The sequence below is a fragment of the Puma concolor genome, chromosome C2, assembly GCF_028749965.1.
Source record: "Puma concolor isolate L17-30 chromosome C2, mPumCon1.1.hap2, whole genome shotgun sequence".
Classification (NCBI taxonomy): Eukaryota; Metazoa; Chordata; class Mammalia; order Carnivora; family Felidae; genus Puma; species Puma concolor.
In genome coordinates, this window is record NC_141675.1 from 28,600,857 (window position 1) to 28,620,549 (window position 19,693).

At 40.9% G+C, this 19,693-nt stretch overlaps 1 protein-coding gene across 4 annotated transcripts in view; it reads left to right on the forward strand.

Moving 5' to 3' along the window:
* The window catches only part of ACP3 (acid phosphatase 3), a 46,779-nt gene that overhangs the window by 5,821 nt on the left and 21,265 nt on the right, over positions 1 to 19,693 (forward strand). For all 4 annotated transcript variants that reach the window (XM_086674294.1, XM_025913378.2, XM_086674295.1 and 1 more), the window contains 6 exons: positions 1,990 to 2,085; positions 6,378 to 6,464; positions 6,906 to 7,058; positions 11,994 to 12,092; positions 16,468 to 16,560; positions 18,170 to 18,302. In XM_086674294.1, the coding sequence (XP_086530420.1) occupies positions 1,990 to 2,085; positions 6,378 to 6,464; positions 6,906 to 7,058; positions 11,994 to 12,092; positions 16,468 to 16,560; positions 18,170 to 18,302 (661 nt within the window). The remainder of the gene's footprint in view (positions 1 to 1,989; positions 2,086 to 6,377; positions 6,465 to 6,905; positions 7,059 to 11,993; positions 12,093 to 16,467; positions 16,561 to 18,169; positions 18,303 to 19,693) is intronic.

A 19,693-nucleotide genomic window follows, 5' to 3' on the forward strand; every position in this document is an offset into this window, starting at 1 on the left:
AAGGCACATTTGGCAGTGTCTGGAGAACTTTTGGGTTGCCACAATTAGGGATTGTTACCGATGTCTAGTGTGCAAAGGCCAAGCATGCTGATAAACATCCCACAATGAACAGGACAGTCCCTCAAAAGGAATCATCCAGCCCCAAATGTTAACAGTGCTGAAGTTGAGAAACCCTGGAAACTAAACATTGTAGCTTTTATAATCTATTGAAACCAACTTTAGTTACTCTGATGTAGGAAAGTATTTTTGCACAATTACCTGGGATCTAAAAAAGTCTAAAACGTGTTTCGAAGATAGAGCACCAATGATTAGCCTCGATAATTTCTGAGAATGTGCAGCCTTTCTTCTTTCCATGAGGGGACCATTCATGACTGCAGTTTCTTACCTGACCAAAATGATTGCTTAAGACCCACTATACCCTTGTCTGTCTGTTTGTTGCAAACTATTCTACTGAGACTTTAATTTCTTAGCAGTTTAGGGAACCAAAAGATCAGTTTTCTTTAGACACCAGAGACACAACCCAGGTCCTAGAGGCCTCCCTCACTTTCTTAGAATCCCATCTGAAAGATGACCAAAATTTAAGACTGCTCCTTATTCTACGTCTACTGGAGCATCTTAGCCAGGCAGTGTAAATGATAAGTACAGGAAATCTCAGACACCGCAAGGCATTATGCAGCCCTCCTCTGTATTAAAAATGTTTGGTGGCCTCAGTGTAGACTTCATCTTGAGTTTCTTGAGTGTTTTACTTGTCTTATCTTTTGATTATAAAATAGCTTTGTGTTTGGTATTATTCAGGAAGCGTATTGGAATCATAAAATACCAGGGTCTTGAAAGTCCAGACTACTCTCCCCCAAGGATAAAATGTGCAATCAAAATAGCATGACATGCATATTAATCCAGAAGTATGTTCTTAAAGGATTGATGCTTAGCTTTTCTCATCTTCCTATCCACAAGTCCTTTATTCCTAATCTCCTAAAAACTAATAAATCATTGGCTCAAGACAGTCACAAATGGTATGTGGCATTTAAAAGCCACTATTTTTATGTTATGTAAAATTTTTAACACCATTTTTACTGTAACCATAATTAAGGAAGAATACTTCTTATCAGAGTTTGTCTGCGGTAAAGTGATTTTTCTAAGCTTTGTGTTCCTTCTTGCCCTGATATACAAACCAATCTCCACACGTGGCTTGCCTGCTTTCTAATGAGTGATCGTCTTGTTACCTACATTACCTGAAACACAGAAAAGTGTTAGTGAGCTTAAAACAGTGGTCCTGGGGCGCCTGGGTGGCGCTGTCGGTTGGGCGTCCGACTTCAGCCAGGTCACGATCTCGCTGTCCGTGAGTTCGAGCCCCGCGTCCGGCTCTGGGCTGATGGCTCGGAGCCTGGAGCCTGTTTCCGATTCTGTGTCTCCCTCTCTCTCTGCCCCTCCCCCGTTCATGCTCTGTCTCTCTCTGTCCCAAAAATAAATAAACGTTGAAAAAAAAAAAAGTTTTAAAACAGTGGTCCTTGAGGCACCTGGGTGGTTCATTCTGTTAAGTGTCCGACTTCAGCCCAGGGCATGATCTCACGGTTGTGGGTTCAAGCCCCACATCGGGCTCTGTGCTGACAGCTCAGAGCCTGGATCCTGCTTTGGATTCTGTGTCCCGCCCCCCCTCTCTGCCCCTCCCCTGCTCACACTCTTTCTCTCTCAAAAATAAATAAACACCAAAAAAAAAAGAAAGAAAGAAAAAACAAAAACAGTGGTTCATAACCTGAGATTTACCTGGGGAGATCTTTAAAATCCTGATGTCCTGACCACATCCCAAACTAATTAAACCAAAATCACTAGGAGGGGGATCCAGTCCTCAGAATTTTTTTAATTGCCCCAGGTGATTGCAATGAGCAGCCTAGGTTGAGAACCAGTGGTTTAAAAGAAAATCTATTAGGATGAGCAGAGGCAAAACTCCGAAGTGAAATTTTTAACATTACTGTCTTGACCTCTTTTCAGGTATTTAGGCATGGAGACCGAAGTCCCATCGAAACCTTTCCTAATGACCCCATCAAAGAATCCTCATGGCCACAAGGATTTGGCCAACTCACTCAGGTTGGTTGAATTGTTAGCTAAAGATTGCCGATAAGTCTTAAGGGAAATTAAACTGTGTGGGGTCTGTAATATATTGAAGCCATACAACTACTTTAGTTACTCAGATCTGGAGGAGTATTTTGCACAGTTGCTTAGGATCTAAAAAGTCTTTGGGGCGCCTGGGTGGCGCAGTCGGTTAAGCGTCCGACTTCAGCCAGGTCACGATCTCGCGGTCCGTGAGTTCGAGCCCCGCATCGGGCTCTGGGCTGATGGCTCAGAGCCTGGAGCCTGTTTCTGATTCTGTGTCTCCCTCTCTCTCTGCTCCTCCCCCGTTCATGCTCTGTCTCTCTCTGTCCCAAAAATAAATAAACGTTGAAAAAAAAAAATTTTTTAAAGTCTAAAATGTGTTTTGATTGTGGAAGGAGAGGCAATAATGTTTAATTTCAGTAATTTCTCATTATGACCAGATCACCCTAGTGACAAGTAACTGTGGGAAAATTGTATAAAATAGCCAGTTTTAATTTTTTTTTTTTACCCTGTTTGGCTTTATTGAAGCATGAGAGCTGTGCATGGCCACAGATGAATACATGAACTTAAAGGTGCTGAAGAGAGCCAACAAATGCTTGGAGGCCAGCCCCCCGAGTTTCTCAGCCTCCACCTGAGAAAGTAGAAAATAATCTTGTAGTCGATAAACTGAATCAGCAGGGTTAGGAAAACAGAATTCCTCTGCAAATGCCCATACCAAATTTGATTTTTTTTATCAGCTATGTACACTGGGATTGAGCCTTCCTGATAAGCGGTCGGTTAAACATAGGGAGCCCTGCTCCCTGAAGAGCACCAAAGGAGAAGGTGAAGGGGAGGAGGGCAAAGGCGTCTGTAGTCACCACTCCAGTGCCCCACCCCCTTCCCTTGCAAGAGTGGATGGCGCCTGTTTGGGGCCATGAGGCCGCAGGTGTTGCTTCTGTCCCGACCAAAGCAGTTTAAATACATTAAGAAAATCTCATAGAATGTTTAGAGTCAAAAATCTCTAAACATTTAACGGAACATTTAAACCAGTGGATCTCAGGGTGCCTGGGTGGCTCAGTTGGTTAGGCATCTGACTTCAGCTCAGGTCATGATCTCATGGTTCGTGGATTCGAGCCCCATGTCAGGCTCTGTGCTGACAGCTCAGAGCCTGGAGCCTGCTTCAGATTCTGTGTCTCCCTCTCTCTCTGCCCCTCTCCTGCTTGTGCTCTCTCTCTGTCTCTCAAAAATAAATGTTAAAAAAAATTTTTTTTTAAACCAGTGTACCTCAATCGTGGCTAAAAATTGAGATTATTTGGAGAGCTTTAAAAAATATTGATGTCTGTCTGGGTGGTTCTTATTTGATTCATCTAAGATGTGGCCTGGACGTTGGGATTTTGAGAAGCTCCTCAGTTGAGCATTTGACTCTAATGTGCAGCCAAGGCTGAGAATCACTTCCCTAACTCAACCATGTTGCTTCATAGAGGAGAAATCCCACTGAGGCTATTTGAGGTCAGTATCTTTTGGCTCCCAGGTCTGAGCTCCTCCCACCATAGCCTACCCAGCTTGTGGCTCCTTAAAAGAGAGAACGGTAGCAAAAACCCAGCACTAGTCCTTAGTACCTGTGGCGGTGTGAAGAGTCCTGTTCCCTTGCTTGCTTTTCCAGTAAGACGATAAAATACTTTTAGACTGTGGGATCTGGATTCTCCTCTGGGTGTCTCTTGACTAGCCATCAGACTTTCCTAGAGCAGTGTTTCTCAAGTGCCAAGTGTAAATGTATCATCTTGTTAAAATGCAGGTTCTAATATTCAAAAGAAATGAAAACACTAATTCACAAAGATACCTGCACCCCCATGTTCATTGCAGCATTATTTACAAGAGCCAAGACATGGAAACAACCTAAGTGTCCCTCAACAAATGAATGGATAAAGAAATATATATATAGACATATATATCTATATATACACACATACACATATGTATATATGATGGTATATATTATATATATGGAATATTTTTTAGCCTTAAAATTATTAGATCCTGGTGTTTGGGACAACATGGATGAACCCTGAGGGCATTGTGTAAAGTGATCTAAGCCAGACAGAGGAAGACAAATACTGTATGATCTTATTTATATGTGGAATTTAAAAAAATTTTTAAAAACCAAACTCCTAGAAAAAGGGATCAGATTTGTGTTACCAGAGGCAGGAAGTAGGGGGAGGGAGGTTGGGAAAAGGGGGATCAAAAGGTACAAACTTCTAGTTACAAGGTAAATAAGTACTAGGGATATAATTTACAGCACAATGACTATGGGTAAAACTGCTCTATGATATTCTATGATATATAGGAAAGTTGTTAAGAGAGGAGATCCCAAAAGTTCCCATTACAAGGGAAAGCAATTTTTTTTTTCTTTTTGCTTTCTCTTTTTATTGTATCTGTATGAAATGCTAACTAAATTTATACCAGTGATCATTTCACATTGTATGTAAACCAAACCATTATGCTGCATACCTTAAGCTTATACAGTGATATGTGTCAATTGTATCTCAATGACATTTGGGGAAAAAATGCAGATTCTAATTCAGCCAGTCTGACATGGGCCTAAGAGTCTTCATTTCTAACATACTCCAAGGTGATACCAATGGTGCTGGTACATGAAGTAGCAAGGTTCTAGAGCTCAAATTCCTCCCTTGGCCAGGCACTTCCAATCTACATAATGACCGAGTGATGGCTGTCTAGGTCACTGGCTCTCAAAGTGTGGTCTCTGGATGAGCAACATCACCATCACTTAAAACTTGTCATAAATGTTAGTTCTCTGGCCCTCCCCGACTGAACCAGAAACTATGGGGTTCAATTCTGGGAGCTTTTGTCTTAATGAATCCTCCAGGTGATTCTGGGAATGCTGAGTTTGAAATCCCCTGCTCTGTAGAAGATGACTGTTTCTTCAAAATTCAGCTGTAAGTTAATGCAACAAATTAGGTCCAAAGTACCTGCTTCTTTAGCTACTGGCATCACCCAGGAAACTAGCAAAAATTAAAGCACACCTGACTCTTTTCACACCTGCTTCCTCATCCTAGGGAGGTGGTAATGATCATGGTATCTAGGAGTAGAAGCAAATGAACAAGTGGGACCAAGCTGAGCTATAGTGACCATATCCTCTCTGACTCCTGAGGCTCTGGTAAAACTTGGGATTAAAGATGGACTCGAATGCAGTGTTTCTCAAAGCATGGCACTCTACTACATGGATCTGAATCACTCAGGGCACTTGTTGAAATGCAGATTCCAGGGCCACCCCAGGATCTAATGAGCAGGAATCTCTGGCGGAAGTGCTGAGTCATCTGCATTTCAACAAGAACCGCTAGATAATTTTGCTTCTGATGCACAGTAATGCTTGAGGATCACTGAACTAAAGCAACACTCCTCAATGGTTATTGGCCATCAGAATCTTAGTAAGCTTGTTAAAAACAGGTTCCTGAGCTCCATGTCCCCCCCCCCCCCGAAGATTCTGGCTCAGTAGATCAAGGTGAGTCCTAAGAATTGGGTTTCTAACATACTCCCAAGTGATGCTAATACTGTTGATCCCCAGACCACATTTTGGGTAGGAGGCTCTAGTTTTTCATGAACCAGGCATAAATAAACTGTGCAGATAATAAATCATTACACCTAGAAGTTAAAAGTGATCTTCAGGGGCCCCTGGGTGGCTCAGTTGGTTGAGCATCCGACTTTGGCTCAGGTCATGATCTCGCAGTTCCCGAGTTCAAAGCCCCGCATCAGGCTCACTGCTGTCAGCTCAGAGCCCACTTCAGATCCTCTGTTCCCACCCCATACCCTCCGTCTCTCTCTCTGCATGTCCCCCGTTTGAACTGTCTCAAAAAATAAATGCAACAATGAGAAAAAAGTGATCTTCAGATTCATCAAGTCCAACTTCTTACCAGATGGTTGAATTTCTTCCACAAAACCTCCACCAAGTGGTCAACGAGCTCTCTTGAATGTTCTACAACAAAGATGAGCCAGTGATATTCTACTGCACCAGAGATGAACCATTTATTTAAATCAGATCAATCACCAGCTATTAAGTGTGCAAGGCTCTATGTTAAGTGCTAATAAAGGTGAATGAGTTTTCTCCAGAAGTCATGGCTAAAGATTACAACTCTCTTTTCTTGTTTTCATTTAAAAATATGTTGTTGTTTTTGTTGAACTATTGAAGTGCACCGTTATTTACTCCGCTCATTCAGTGAGGAGAGATGAGACTCACACATAAGATTCCAGAATTTACTTTCACTGATTTTTGCTTTTATTTGTTCTCATAGCTGGGCATGGAACAGCATTATGAACTTGGACGGTATATAAGGCAAAGATATAGAAAATTTTTGAATGAGTCCTACAAACGTGAACAGGTAAGTTGGGGATCCAAGAGTGGAAACGTTTTTCCTTGATAGGATGTAACATAATGGTGCATTTGTGAAAGTGTTTTACCTGTTTTCCAAGGAACTTATACAAGTCAGAGATCTCATTTACAAATATACTCCTCTTTATACAAACATTTTATTCCTAAAAAATTTATGAATATGAATAAGTTCAAAAATTTATGGATAACTATTGGCAAATACTTTGGCTTGGCAAGTAGCCACCACTTAATTGATCTCTTTTGTCAATTCAGCTATTGACATACCATCTGGCATTCTCATCATACTGTCTCTATCTCCATAGATACTACGATCATGATGCTAATGTTTTGGTGTGAGGGTCCTGGCCTTTCTCAAAAATACTCTTCACTCCACAGTGGAAAACCCACAGTTCCAACTGGTTGGATTCTCCTTTGATTTTCCCCACTCTAGGTTTACATTCAAAGCACGGACGTTGACCGGACTTTGATGAGTGCTATGACAAACCTTGCAGGCCTATTTCCCCCAGAGGGTATCAGCATCTGGAATCCCAGCCTACCATGGCAGCCCATCCCAGTGCACACAATCTCTCTTTCTGAAGATCGGGTCAGTATTCTGGGATAACCAGGACATCCCCTGGGGCTGAGGAGGAGGAAGGCAGGTTGTCCAGTACTTGTGGGCTTGGAGGTCTGGACACTGCTTGGTCTGTGCGATCTCAATCCTTTTCTAATAAAGGTGCAAGGGACAAAGTAGGACACAGAAAGCCCCAGGCAATAGAGAGTAGGAACAGAATTTCAGCTTGGATCTTTATCATCGACTTTGTTGTGCTACTCTTTAACCGAATGGCAGTTCATCCCTTTCCATCTTCACACACACACACATGCACACACACGGGGTTCCCCTTGTTCTACCTTCAATTCCCAGGCTTTTGGCGCCCCGCCAAGGGTTCTCTTTCTTCCAGAACATCCTAAGACCTCTCTCCCTACAAAACACCCATCCCCACATGAAACTCTCATTCCGAGGTAGGGGAAAAAAGAAAGATTTGAGTACATAGTTAGTAACTAGCACTTTATACATGTCATCATATTACCTTTTGTAACAATCTTGAATGGACAATATAAGTGTTCTCCTTTTATATCCAGGGATATAAGTACTCAGAGACATAAATAAAATGGGCTCAATGCCACAAAGCTGGTAAGCATCACAACTGGGACTAGAACCAGGTCTGGGTCATTCCAGAGCAATTTCCTTCCCTGAAAAATAGTGGTTCTCAAAGTTATTATATTAGAATTACCTGAGAATGTTTTAAATCCTGGCACCTAGGGCACTTCCACAACAAATCAGAATATCTGAGGCTGGGATGCAGATATGAGTACTTTTAAAATAATCTCCCTTGGGGCGCCTGGGTGGCGCAGTCGGTTAAGCGTCCAACTTCAGCCAGGTCACGATCTCGCGGTCCGTGAGTTCGAGCCCCGCGTCAGGCTCTGGGCTGATGGCTCAGAGCCTGGAGCCTGTTTCCGATTCTGTGTCTCCCTCTCTCTCTGCCCCTCCCCCGTTCATGCTCTGTCTCTCTCTGTCCCAAAAATAAATAAATGTTGAAAAAAAAAATTAAAAAAAAAAAATAATCTTCCTAGATGTTTCCAGTGGACAGCTGAGTGTGAGAACCAGTACCATAAACCAAGCTGCCTGAATGAGGCTATATAAGAGAGGCTCTCAAATTTATTTGCACTGCATAGGAGGGACCAAGAACTCTTTAACATTTTCAGAGGAATTGCTTTATTTTAATAGTATTAAATACATCTCACTAATCTCCCAGATGAGTGATTTAAGACTAGATGAAGGAAATAGTTTGGGACAAGGAATCCATCCTGATTCCCCGCAGTCACATTGTAAGCATGACCATGTCATTTCTCTGTAGCTGGGGCTTAGCACAACTTCTGCACCCGGATTGTTGCCCAGAGACCCCCTGGGGCAGGCCACTGTCCTCTTTGCCCTGCCAATACTCCTAGACATTTGACTGAACTGTTGCCTCTAATGACGTAAGAATATTTCCCAAATACTTTGTAGAAACAGCCTGAGCCTGTCAACCTCACTCCAGGTAACTCTACTTTAACCAGTCGTTCTTATGTTTCCTGAAAAGATAGGATGATTTATTTGTACCTCTTTTTCTTCAACAGAATCAGGAGTAAAATATTATGATGATCAGTGTTCTTAGGAGTTGGTGAATATTGTCTTCCAAAAAGAAAAAAAAAAATCACATTTGCCACAGCCTTTTCTGCAAAGATAGACACTGGACAGCAGAACCAAATTAGCCGGTGCAGACCAAGGTAGCTGTTTAACCCTTAATCCTGAAAGCTAGTAATTAAATTATGTAGTAAAGAGAATATAGGAGCTATTAGAAGAGGAAAAGAGAAACAAGGAGAGCGAGGGAGAGAGAAGCAAGCAAGATTATCATGGCTTCCAGCTACGTGCTAAGATGAAAACAGTTCTAACATCAGCTAAGAAATCTGACAAAATCAATCAACACACAGTTATTCCCAGAGCTGTGCTAAGTGCCAAAGAGAAATATAAGGCCAGGTTCCTTCCCTAATTTATCATCCACTTGATTACAAAGACTCGCATGTGTTACACGTGCAGACCACAATACAAGTGGTGGGTTGATGATCCAAGTATAAGCTGCCCGTGCTGAAGGAGCCCAGAGAAACACACACATGTAGCTGCCACAGGGCAGCCCGTAATGACAGTCTTCGTGGAGGGAGTGACAGCTCACACCAGACCTTGGAGGAAGGAAGGAAAGGAGAAGAAAGCAGCCCCAAAACATGGCAGTGGGTGAATATACAGAGGGCTTGCCCTTCTGTGTCTAGAGTTCGTATTTAGAAAGAATGAAAATGTCTGAATAACTATATTGGACACAGATTAAAGAATCCAAATTGAATAGCCAGGGGGAATCTTGGGACTAAGTGGCAGTGTGATATAGGAGGGCTTCATTAGGGGTGCCTGGGTGGCTCCATCAGTTAAGCATCTGACTCTTGATTTCAGCTCAGGTCATCATCTTATGGTTCATGAGATCGAGCCCCATGTCAGGCTCTGCGCTGACAGCATGGAGCCTGTTTGGGATCCTCTCTCTCTACCCCTCCCCACTGCCCCCTCCTCCCAAATAAATAAACTGAAAAAAAGAAGGAAGGCTGCATTTAAAGTTGGAGAAACCTAGGTCTGAGAGCCAACTACCATTTCAGACACTTGACCTCAAGTCACCCCCCCCCCCCGCCCGCATCAGTGTCCCTTTCTGTAACGTGGGAACAACAGCACCCACCTAACTATTTCATGACGATTCATGAAAACCCAGTTGGTTAAGAAATGAAAAATTTTGTTAATTGCAAAATGCTGGTCAGATGTTTAGGTGATTATCCCACTTATTTTCAGCCTCTCTCATTTCAATGTGTGGGATGAGAAAACTAAAGACTAGGAAGGTTGAGTAATTCATTGAAACCTAGGCCTTTAAATGAACAGTCCTGTCCCTTTTCCCTTCGCAGTGTCATTCGTTCTGTGGAAAAATTAGAAAGTCATGCAGGGAAATGAAGATGTAAAGCAGCAGACATAAAAGAAACCTGTGCACGTTCATTCTTCAGTACCATGCACACATGATAAGTGGTGGTCTGAGGCACCTGTCTGACAGTGGTTGGGAAGCAAAGGATACTGGAGCATCTGAGAATATCTGGGGAAGCAATTCAGCAATGAGGAGATGCAGGTCTGAAATTAGATGCTAAAGACATTAGAGGAAAGAAAGCAAAGTAAGACAAATGAGACAGAGTCGGGAAGCAAGTTATTAAAACAAGTTTCCTGAGTAGCTACTCATATGCCAGGCTCTGTTCGAGGCATGTCAACACAGCAGTGAACAAGAGAGACAAGATCCTACTGTCCTCAAGTTTGTATTTTATAGGAAACAGATGATAAAGAAGTAAAAAATAGTAACTATTTCAAATGGCGATGAGGTCTTTGAAGGAGATAAAGCAAGAAAGAATGGCTAGAAGAGGCTGGTGAGAGTCACTGGGGGCACAGTCTCAGGCAGGGGACCGTCTGCAGCGCCCCCAAGCCTGTGAGCTCAGGGGATAGTAAGGAGGCCGACAGTGTTGCTGGAGAGGAGTGGGTGAAGGGCCAGTAGCAGGAAAGCAGGGCAACGAGATCTCTAGAGTTAGCTGAATTTGGATTCTAGCAAGTAAGATGAAAGCCAGTGAAAGTTATAAACTGCAGAATGGTGTGGTCTGATTGATGCTTTGGAAAGATTTGTGTTTATAAAAATGAAACGCGAGGGACCTGGGGTGGCTCAGTCAGTTAAATGTCTAACTCTTGGTTTCGGCTCAGGTTGTGAAATCATGGTTTCATGAGTTCAAGCCCTACATCGCGCTCTGTGCTGTCAGTGCAGAGCCTGCTTGTGGTTCTCTCTTGCTCGCTTTCTACCCCGCCTCCGCCCATGCTGTCTCTGTCTCTCTCAGAGATAGATAGATAGATAGATAGATAGATAGATAGATAGATAGATGATGTGAAAAGGATTAGAGTAACTGCAGTGTGGAGAATGAATTGTGAAGGTAGAAAGAGTGGATGCCTACTGACCAAATAGCAGGCCCTTGCATTAGCTGAAACACAGGTTACAGTGGTTTGGACTGGGAGGGAACAATGAATGAAATGAAGAGGGGTCTATTTTGGATATATTTTGAAAGTAAACAAACAACTGAGTAGTCTATGAAATAGGATGATAAATGTTACCATTGCAAAAGTAAGGAGATTACAGAAGTAAAATGGTTAAAAATGAAGTTGAGTTCAGTTTTGTACATGTTAAACTTGAGGAGAAAGAAACATCCAAGTAGTGATGTCCACCAAAGGCTGGAAATACGAGACCAGCCACAAGTGAAAAGTCAGAGCAGCAAAATAAGCTGAAGAGTCACCAACCTGTAGGTTATATTAAGACTACAAAAGATTGTTGAATTTAAACTCATCCCTTTGTCCTCATAATGGGTTTTTAAATGTATTTTTCTACATATTTAGTATATGCCCTTATTTTAACAGCCTGCGAACTTGCAAGAATCCAAGTCAATGAATGGTTAATCAATCTCTTAAGATTCTTTCCAGAACCTCTTATTCATTTCTCCATACTTATGTGGGGTGGGGGGGGAGGGGTTGCATGTGCACATACATGTGCAATTTGTGCTAGAAATGAAAGAGGTCCAGTAGGAAGCAAGATAATCATATCAACATGGAAAACCACGAAGTGTGACTCTTTTACCAATGATATAGTCCTACTTAGGCAAATTCATGAAAGAAGAAAAAAAAAAGCTTTTCAGTTCTGGGTACATATCCTACTCTTTAAGACCTATAGACCATTTATCTCCTTTTCCTCAATTTTAGAATTTCCTTTCAGCTGAAAACACATTTTAATCTTTTATTCAGGTCGCTTTGTACCTAATGAGGCTTAAAATATGTCTATTGCTTCTTTAGTGAAAAGTTCTTCCAACAAAGAATTTATGATTTTTCTTTTGTCCTCAGTTGCTGTACCTGCCTTTCGGGGACTGCCCTCGGTTTAAAGAACTTAAGGATGAGACTCTCAAATCGGAGGAATTCCAGAAGAAGCTGCATCCTTATAAGGTTAAAAAATGGTGTCACTTAGTGGTGTGCAGGAGTGAAAGGGCCAAAGACAAAGGATGAAACTCCAGCTTCTTAAACATGTGGGAGGAATATGTCTGCCAGTGGCTGGTTATAGCAATGGGTTAAAATGTTTAGTGAGGGTCAGTCATCTCTACCCGGTCCCCTTCCCTGTGTGAGACCACAAACTAATAACGAAGCCAGTCCCTTTCTAATCCTATACCCGTGTGTCTGAAGGAGCCAGACGAAATTGCATAGCTAGGTCAGAATAAATGAAAGTCTAAAATGATCTGCCTTATTGAGGTTGAGGGGTTGGGACCATTTATCTTCAAACATAAAGGATAATCTTTTTTATTTTATGTTTCCACTTTGCAAAATACCCCTTTTTAATACTATGCAAAAGATAGATATAATGCTTCATACTTTTAAAAATATTTTGGGGGCACCTGGGTGGGTTAGTTGGTTAAACATCCGACTTCAGCTCAGGTCATGATCTCATGGTTTGTGGGTTCAAGCCCCACATCGGTCTCTGTGCTGACAGCTCAGAGCTTTGCATTCTATGTCTTACTCTCTCCTTGCCCCTTCCCCACTTGTGCTCTCTCTCTGTCTCTCAAAACTAAATAAACGTTAAAAAGTATTTTTAAGAAAAAATAATATTTTGAATCTCTAATACATTAAATACAGTGGAAAGTCTCTTAAAGACCCCACAGGTAATTGCTGGTAGTATTTTCTTATAAAGTCTTGCAGTTTCTTTATGCATATGCAAATAAATACGAATATATTTTGGTGGTTTCCTCTTTGCTACACAAAAGTGGTATACTATATTCACAAGGTTGGACACTTTGGGTTTTTTTTCAATTAACAATAGATCTTAGAAATATTTCTATATGTGTACATAAAGAGTTTCCTCATTTTTTTATAACTGCATTTGAATTCATGGACCTCCCATACTTTCTCTAACCAGTTCATATTGATAGACAAGTGAGTCATTTCCAGTCATTTACAGTCTGTATGAATATCTTGTGCATCTAAATCATTTCGCAAGAATATCTGTGGAATAGTATCCCATGGGGCGCCTGGGTGGCGCAGTCGGTTAAGCGTCCGACTTCAGCCAGGTCACGATCTCGCGGTCCGTGAGTTCGAGCCCCGCGTCAGGCTCTGGGCTGATGGCTCAGAGCCTGGAGCCTGTTTCCGATTCTGTGTCTCCCTCTCTCTCTGCCCCTCCCCCGTTCATGCTCTGTCTCTCTCTGTCCCAAAAATAAATAAACTTAAAAAAAAAAAAAAAAGGAATAGTATCCCAGAAGTAGAAAATCTGGGGCAATTGGAAATATTATCAAAATATCCTCCAAAGTGATTATACTAATGGCTACCCCTATCAACAATGCACAAGATTGCCTGTTTCTCTATAGCCTTGCCAACAATGTGTAGACAACTTTAAGGAGATTTGCCAATCTGTATGTTAAAAAATGTTATCATTAGAAGCATCCCCTCTAAAGTCAGGAACAAGACAAGGAAGCCCAGTACCATCATCTTTATAGAGCATTGTGCTATAGTACTTTTCTCTTATGATGAGTGAACTTTGGATATCTTTATCTAGTTAAATGTCTTTTGTATTTCTTGTTGTCTTCATATCCCTTTACCATTTATCCTTTGAGTTATTGCTTTTCTCTTTTCTATAAATTTTAGGAGATTTCTCCCTGTATTTTGACATTTTTTCCTGTTCCATAAAGGGCATTATTTCTATTGTTTGCCTATTGACGTTGTTTACAGTGTTTTTGCTAGGGCATAATCTTAAGTGTGCTGATGCGTTCATATATGGTTTGTATATTTGTAGTCATATTTAGAAAAGTTTTTCCCACTCCTAGGTATTAAAGGAAGTCTTCAATGTTTTCTTCTAATTCCACCCTATCATACATTTACATAGTGGACCCATTTATAGTTTATGCTGGTGTGAGCTGCGAAATTTGTAACCTGCTTACGTTTTTCCATATTTCCCTAATCACCCTGTCACTATTTATTGAACAGTTCCTCTTTTTCCCACCTTTTTCTTATTATATATATTAAAATTCCCCAGTGTATGTGGTCTGTAGCTGGAATTTTTATTCAATTATTTTTACGTTTCATTAGCCAAAACTATGCTGTTACACTTAGTAACATTTATACAGGCTTTAATATCTAAAAGGCTTGTCACCCTTCACTCTCTACTTTTCTGGTTTTTCATGACTATGTTTTTATTTTCTTTGTGAACTTTAGAGTCCACTTGTCTGAGTTCCAAAACCACTTTTTTTTTCACTTTTTAGTGTTTTTATTGGAGTCAGATTTAAATTTATATATTAACTCGGAGAATTTGCAATTCTATGATATTGAGTCTTCCTTTCTAAGAACATGGTACATGTTCCTATTTGTTCTCATCTTCAAGATTTTTTTTTCAAGTCTATTTATTTATTTTGAGAGAGAGAGCATGCACGGGAGGGGCAGAGATGAGAGAGAGAAAGAATCCCAAGCAGTCTCTGCACTATCAGCATCAGGAGCCTGATGCAGGGATCGAACTCATGAACCTGTGAGCCAAAATCAAGAGTTGGATGCTTAGCCAAATGAGTCACCCAGGCGCCCCTTATCTTTAGGAATTTTTTAAGGTTTTCTTCATTTAAGTCTTTACATTTATTGTTAAGTTTGCTCCAGGCTTATAACATCTGCAAACAAATATGGCTTATCTCTATTTTTCCAATATTTATGCCTCTGATTTCTTGTGCATATTTGCACTGGCCAATACTTAAAGTACAGTATGACATAATAGTATTGGCAGAGGACATCTTTGTCTTATTTTTTATCTATTAAGCATGTTGGCTTTAGGACCAAATAAAGATATTTGTATCAAGTTAAGGAACTAGCTATCTTTCCTATTTTGTTGATTGTTTTTAATCAATAGTGGTGTTTAATTTTTTGAAAAGTCTTTTTAACATTATTTAAATATAATTAAGTTATTTTACTCCTTGGATCAATTACTAAGATTAATTATTTTCATAGATTTGCTACTATTGAGTCATCTTTACATGTCTAGAATCAAGCCCTTTCTTTGGATATTGAATTATTTGTTAATATGTTACTTAGACCTTTTGTATTCATATTCAAAGCACCATTGGACTATAGTTTTCTGGCCAGTCTTTTGTCAGTGTCAGTGTTGCACTTACTCAGAAAAATGTTTTGGAAGTTTGTTCTTTTTTTCTTTTTCTACACTCTATAACAGTTAAAATAGCATTAGAATAACTTACTCTTAAAAATCTTGATAGAATTCCTCTGTAAAGTTATCTGGCCCCAGAGCTGTTACTTGGTTTGGTTTCGTTTCATTTAGAGGGGGGATCTTTAATAATTAATTTATTTTAAGAAGATTTGTTTAGGTTAATATTGGCAAATTATATTTTCCTAGAAAATTATCCACCATATAATATCTTTCAAAAGGATTCCCAGAAATTGCTGCCAAATCCATCAGGCAGGTAGCTGAACAGTAGGTGTCATTATCATGACAATACAAGAATAATCCAGAATCTAGAGAAATGTGTGCATCCCTCCCAAATTTGATTGATTGCCAGATATCAGGTCCAGTTTCTGCTGTATATTCCTGAGGTGTGTTGGCCTAAGACCTGCTTCCCCTTCCCACCTTGACCAGTCATTTGTATATGTGAGTTATACTTCACCTATTTCCAAAAAAACATTTGAGGTAGTACACTTGGCCTGGTTCCAAGACAAACCAGGAGCACGTGGCAGTAAGCCAGCATGTGCCCACATTTTAATGTAATCATTAAAACTAATCAATTAGTGGGGTGCCTGGGTGGCTCAGTTGGTTGGGCGACCGAGTTCAGCTCAGGTCATGATCTCGCAGTTAGTGAGTTCGAGCCCCGCGTCGGGCTCTGTGCTGACAGCTCAGAGCCTGGAGCTGCTTCGGATTCTGTGTCTCCCTCTCTCTCTGTCCCTCTCCCCCTCACGCTCTGTGTCTCTCTGTTGAGCTCTCAATAATAAATAAATGTTAAAAAAATTTTTTTTTAAGTAATCAATTAGCGTTCATAAAATTCTTCAGGTTTGTATTACCACAGCCAATATTCCAGGTTCACTTTCATGTGAAGAACAGCACAGCTCTCAATGGCGGCAAATTTGCCCCACAGGGAACATTGGGAATGTTTGGAGACACTTTGGGTTGTCACAGCTGAGGGATGAGGGATGATGCCATGCTGTTCATCTGGTAGATACAGGTCAGGGAGACAGCCAAATGTCCTACAAAACATAGGGCACTCCCCACAACAAAATTAGCCCCAAATATTCATAATGCTGAAATTAAGAGTCTCTAATGTAGAAATGTTTTCTCCCTCTGTGTGTGTTTCAGGATTTTATAGAAACCTTGCCAACATTTACAGGATACCATACCCGGGACCTTTTTGGAATGTGGACTAAAGTCTATGACCCTTTATTTTGTGAGGTAAAAGGAAAATTATCAAAGATTAACCTGCAATCTGATTTTATGACCCCTGCCTATTTTGAGACAGATGAATACATTTTCTTTCACTTTTTGGCAGATATGTTACTTATGCTTCCTTTGACATTGAAACATAATTCAAGACTTATTTATATGAACTTAAAAATTCTGACTTTTTCTCTCCATTATTTATGTTTTCACCCTTTAGAAAATTGCACGCAAAATTGCTTTTCTTCTGTGCCTTGCCGTGTACTTATTTTTCAGTCACTCAGGAATGCTGGGCTCCTGTCATGGATTTTAATGAAAGCAGCAATGTTATTGAATAGACAGGGGAAAAAAGGCACCTCATTTCTGGATATAGAAATAAGCAAGCCAACTTGAAACCAGGTTATTGAAATTGGTTTATCGGGAATCTCTTCCTTGCGGTACAATGCATACGAAATAAACTCTGTAGCTGGATCAATGACCTTTGAGGTTTTCAAGCCTACATGGTATTTTTCACTCACTATGCACCACCTACTGGCCCAAAGGGGTACTCTATAATCCTGTTTTCCCTACCAGGCTCCCTGAATCCTGGGGCAAAATTCTGACCACCCACATGATTTACAGCCACCTCTGATCTTGAGGCCATCATGAATGTCTGGGGACAGCAATTACTTTCATAGTTGATCTTAGTAACAAATGACACAGTTTGCCCCCTTTCATGATCGAGTTCATTGCCTAAAAGTACACACGACTCTCCCAATATTTTCACTTTATCATTAGCCCCTGTTTCAAGGAAGATTCGTTAGCTTTACAAAAGACTCCTTAGTGGGGACAAGAGCCCACATTTTGGTTCAAGTCTTGATTTCTTTTCTTTCTTCCTTACCCTGGGTTGATTTGAGCTGTTCCATAATGTGGGTGTGGTGCGTGGTTTCCTTTTCTCTTCCCTCCCACTTATTTCCTCTCTGGGCCACTCCACTTTGATCTCCTCTTTCAAGAATTCTCTGTCTCTCTGTCTCTCCTGTTTCGAATCTGGGGGAGTCTTAATCAGTTTTTCATAGCAAGTAATAAATATTGGCACAAAGCCTTTACCCACCATGCTATACAGCTTGTTCATCCGTTTAAAAAGTTTCACAAAGAGTCTACTGTATATACAGTGCACTTTCTCAGGAGTCAGTGAACTGGAGCTAATGGGAGTGGGGGTCTGGTACTGAAGGTTCCAGAAATATATTGCCTCTCCCAGCTATCCTCTCAGGACGTTCATTCAGCTTTGAGGAAAACATCATCAAACCTTGTCAGTGTCACCTTCCCCACAGGTTAATAGATTTCTAAACCTTTCATAAAGGAATGAGGTACATTTTTACCCTATCTCACCCTTACTTTGCAAAATAGGAATCATCCTTTGGACCCACAGTTAAGCCAAAAGCTATGGGCTTGGTAGGAAGGGGCAAATTAGTCCCTGTGAATTTTTCTTCTGAAAATTAATACCACTACTTATCACAAAGGAAAGGTTTCCTAGAGACGAATGTCAGGACAAGAAAGCCTAGACCCAGGAGTTCTTGTGGTGGAAAGAGGACAAAAAAGTTAACAAATAAAAATACACATTTTCTTCCCTTTTTCTCTGCTACAGAGTGTTCACAATTTCACTTTACCCTCCTGGGCCACAGAGGACACCATGACTAAGTTGAAAGAATTATCAGAATTGTCCATCCTGTCTGTCTATGGAATTCACAAGCAGAAAGAAAAATCTAGACTGCAGGGGGGTAAGTATATAAGAAAGTGAAAGGAGCGTGTTGGATTTGTGGTTGAGTGATATATACGTATGTATTCGATAAACGTATGTATTCAAAAAGCTTAGGGCAAATAGTACCTGGTACATAATACGCTGTCAGTAAACATTATGTGTTTTTATACTCATTAACATTGCCCACTCTGGGCCTTAGTTTTCCTATCTGGAAAATGGAAGCTTTGGGATAAAGGTAAATGATACTTTTCATCCTTTCAAACAATTAAGGCTTTTATTGTTGTTGTTTTAACTTTTTAAATGTTTATTTTTGAGAGAGAAAGAGCATGAGCAGGGGAGGGGCAGAGAGAGAGAGGGAGACACAGAATCCAAAGCAAGCTCCAGGCTCCAGCTGTCAGCACGGAGCCTGACACAGGGCTCGAACTCACGAACCATAAGATCATGACCTGAGCTGAAGTAAGGGCTTAACCAAATGAGCTACCCAGGTGCCTCAATGACTTTGTATCAGAGCTCCATGAAAAGCAATTGTGTCTGGTGGCCTATAGTATGAATTTTTCAAGGGGGAAGTATGACAAAAGGGGCCCATTTTCCCAAAATTCTTGGTGGTATCCACTGTTTAAGTTAATAAAACATATTTTTCAGGCTAATTGTGTCCTGTAGATTAACACATACTGCAACTGACAAGTTTATGACACAGCTTAAATGTTCCCATTGGGGGTGGAAGGTGTTTATTTCTCAGTGATGCCTCCTTTCAGCTGGATTTGGCCCTTCATTGTGTAGGACATCCTATCATAACAAAGGTAGACCAGGCAAGAGGATGCCAAATCCTTATAATCAGGATAAGGATTCTGAGGGCAGTTGGGTGGCCAAGCCAAGATACCAAAGGAAGCGTCAGATTCAGGTGTTGTTAATATAGGCATTAAAAGTAAGGATGGAGAGGGGCGCCTGGGTGGCGCAGTCAGTTAAGCATCTGACTCTTGATCTTGGCTAAGGTCACGATCTCACAGTTTGTGAGTTCGAGCCCCATGTCGGGCTTTGCAATGATTGTATAGTCTGCTTGGGATTCTATCTCTCCTTCTGTCTGCCCCTCCCCTGCTTGTTCTCTCTCTCTCTCTCTCTCTCTCGCTCTCTCGTTCTCTCTCTTCTCTCTCTCTCTCAAAATAAATAAAAGTAAGGATGGAGAGTAAGATAGTCCATTATGGCAGGTTGACATAACAGTGAAGAAATTCTAAGCCACAGGATTAGAATTTCCAAGTAATATACTCTAGACAGTTTGAGAAAAAAAGGGCAATCACATCAAGACTCCAACCATTGCCAGACCCTATTCACTGGCGGGGTCAGGACAAGTTCAGCAGAGCCCCAGGAGAATACACAGAGGCAAAGCATCCTGGTTGTTGGACCAGACTGGGC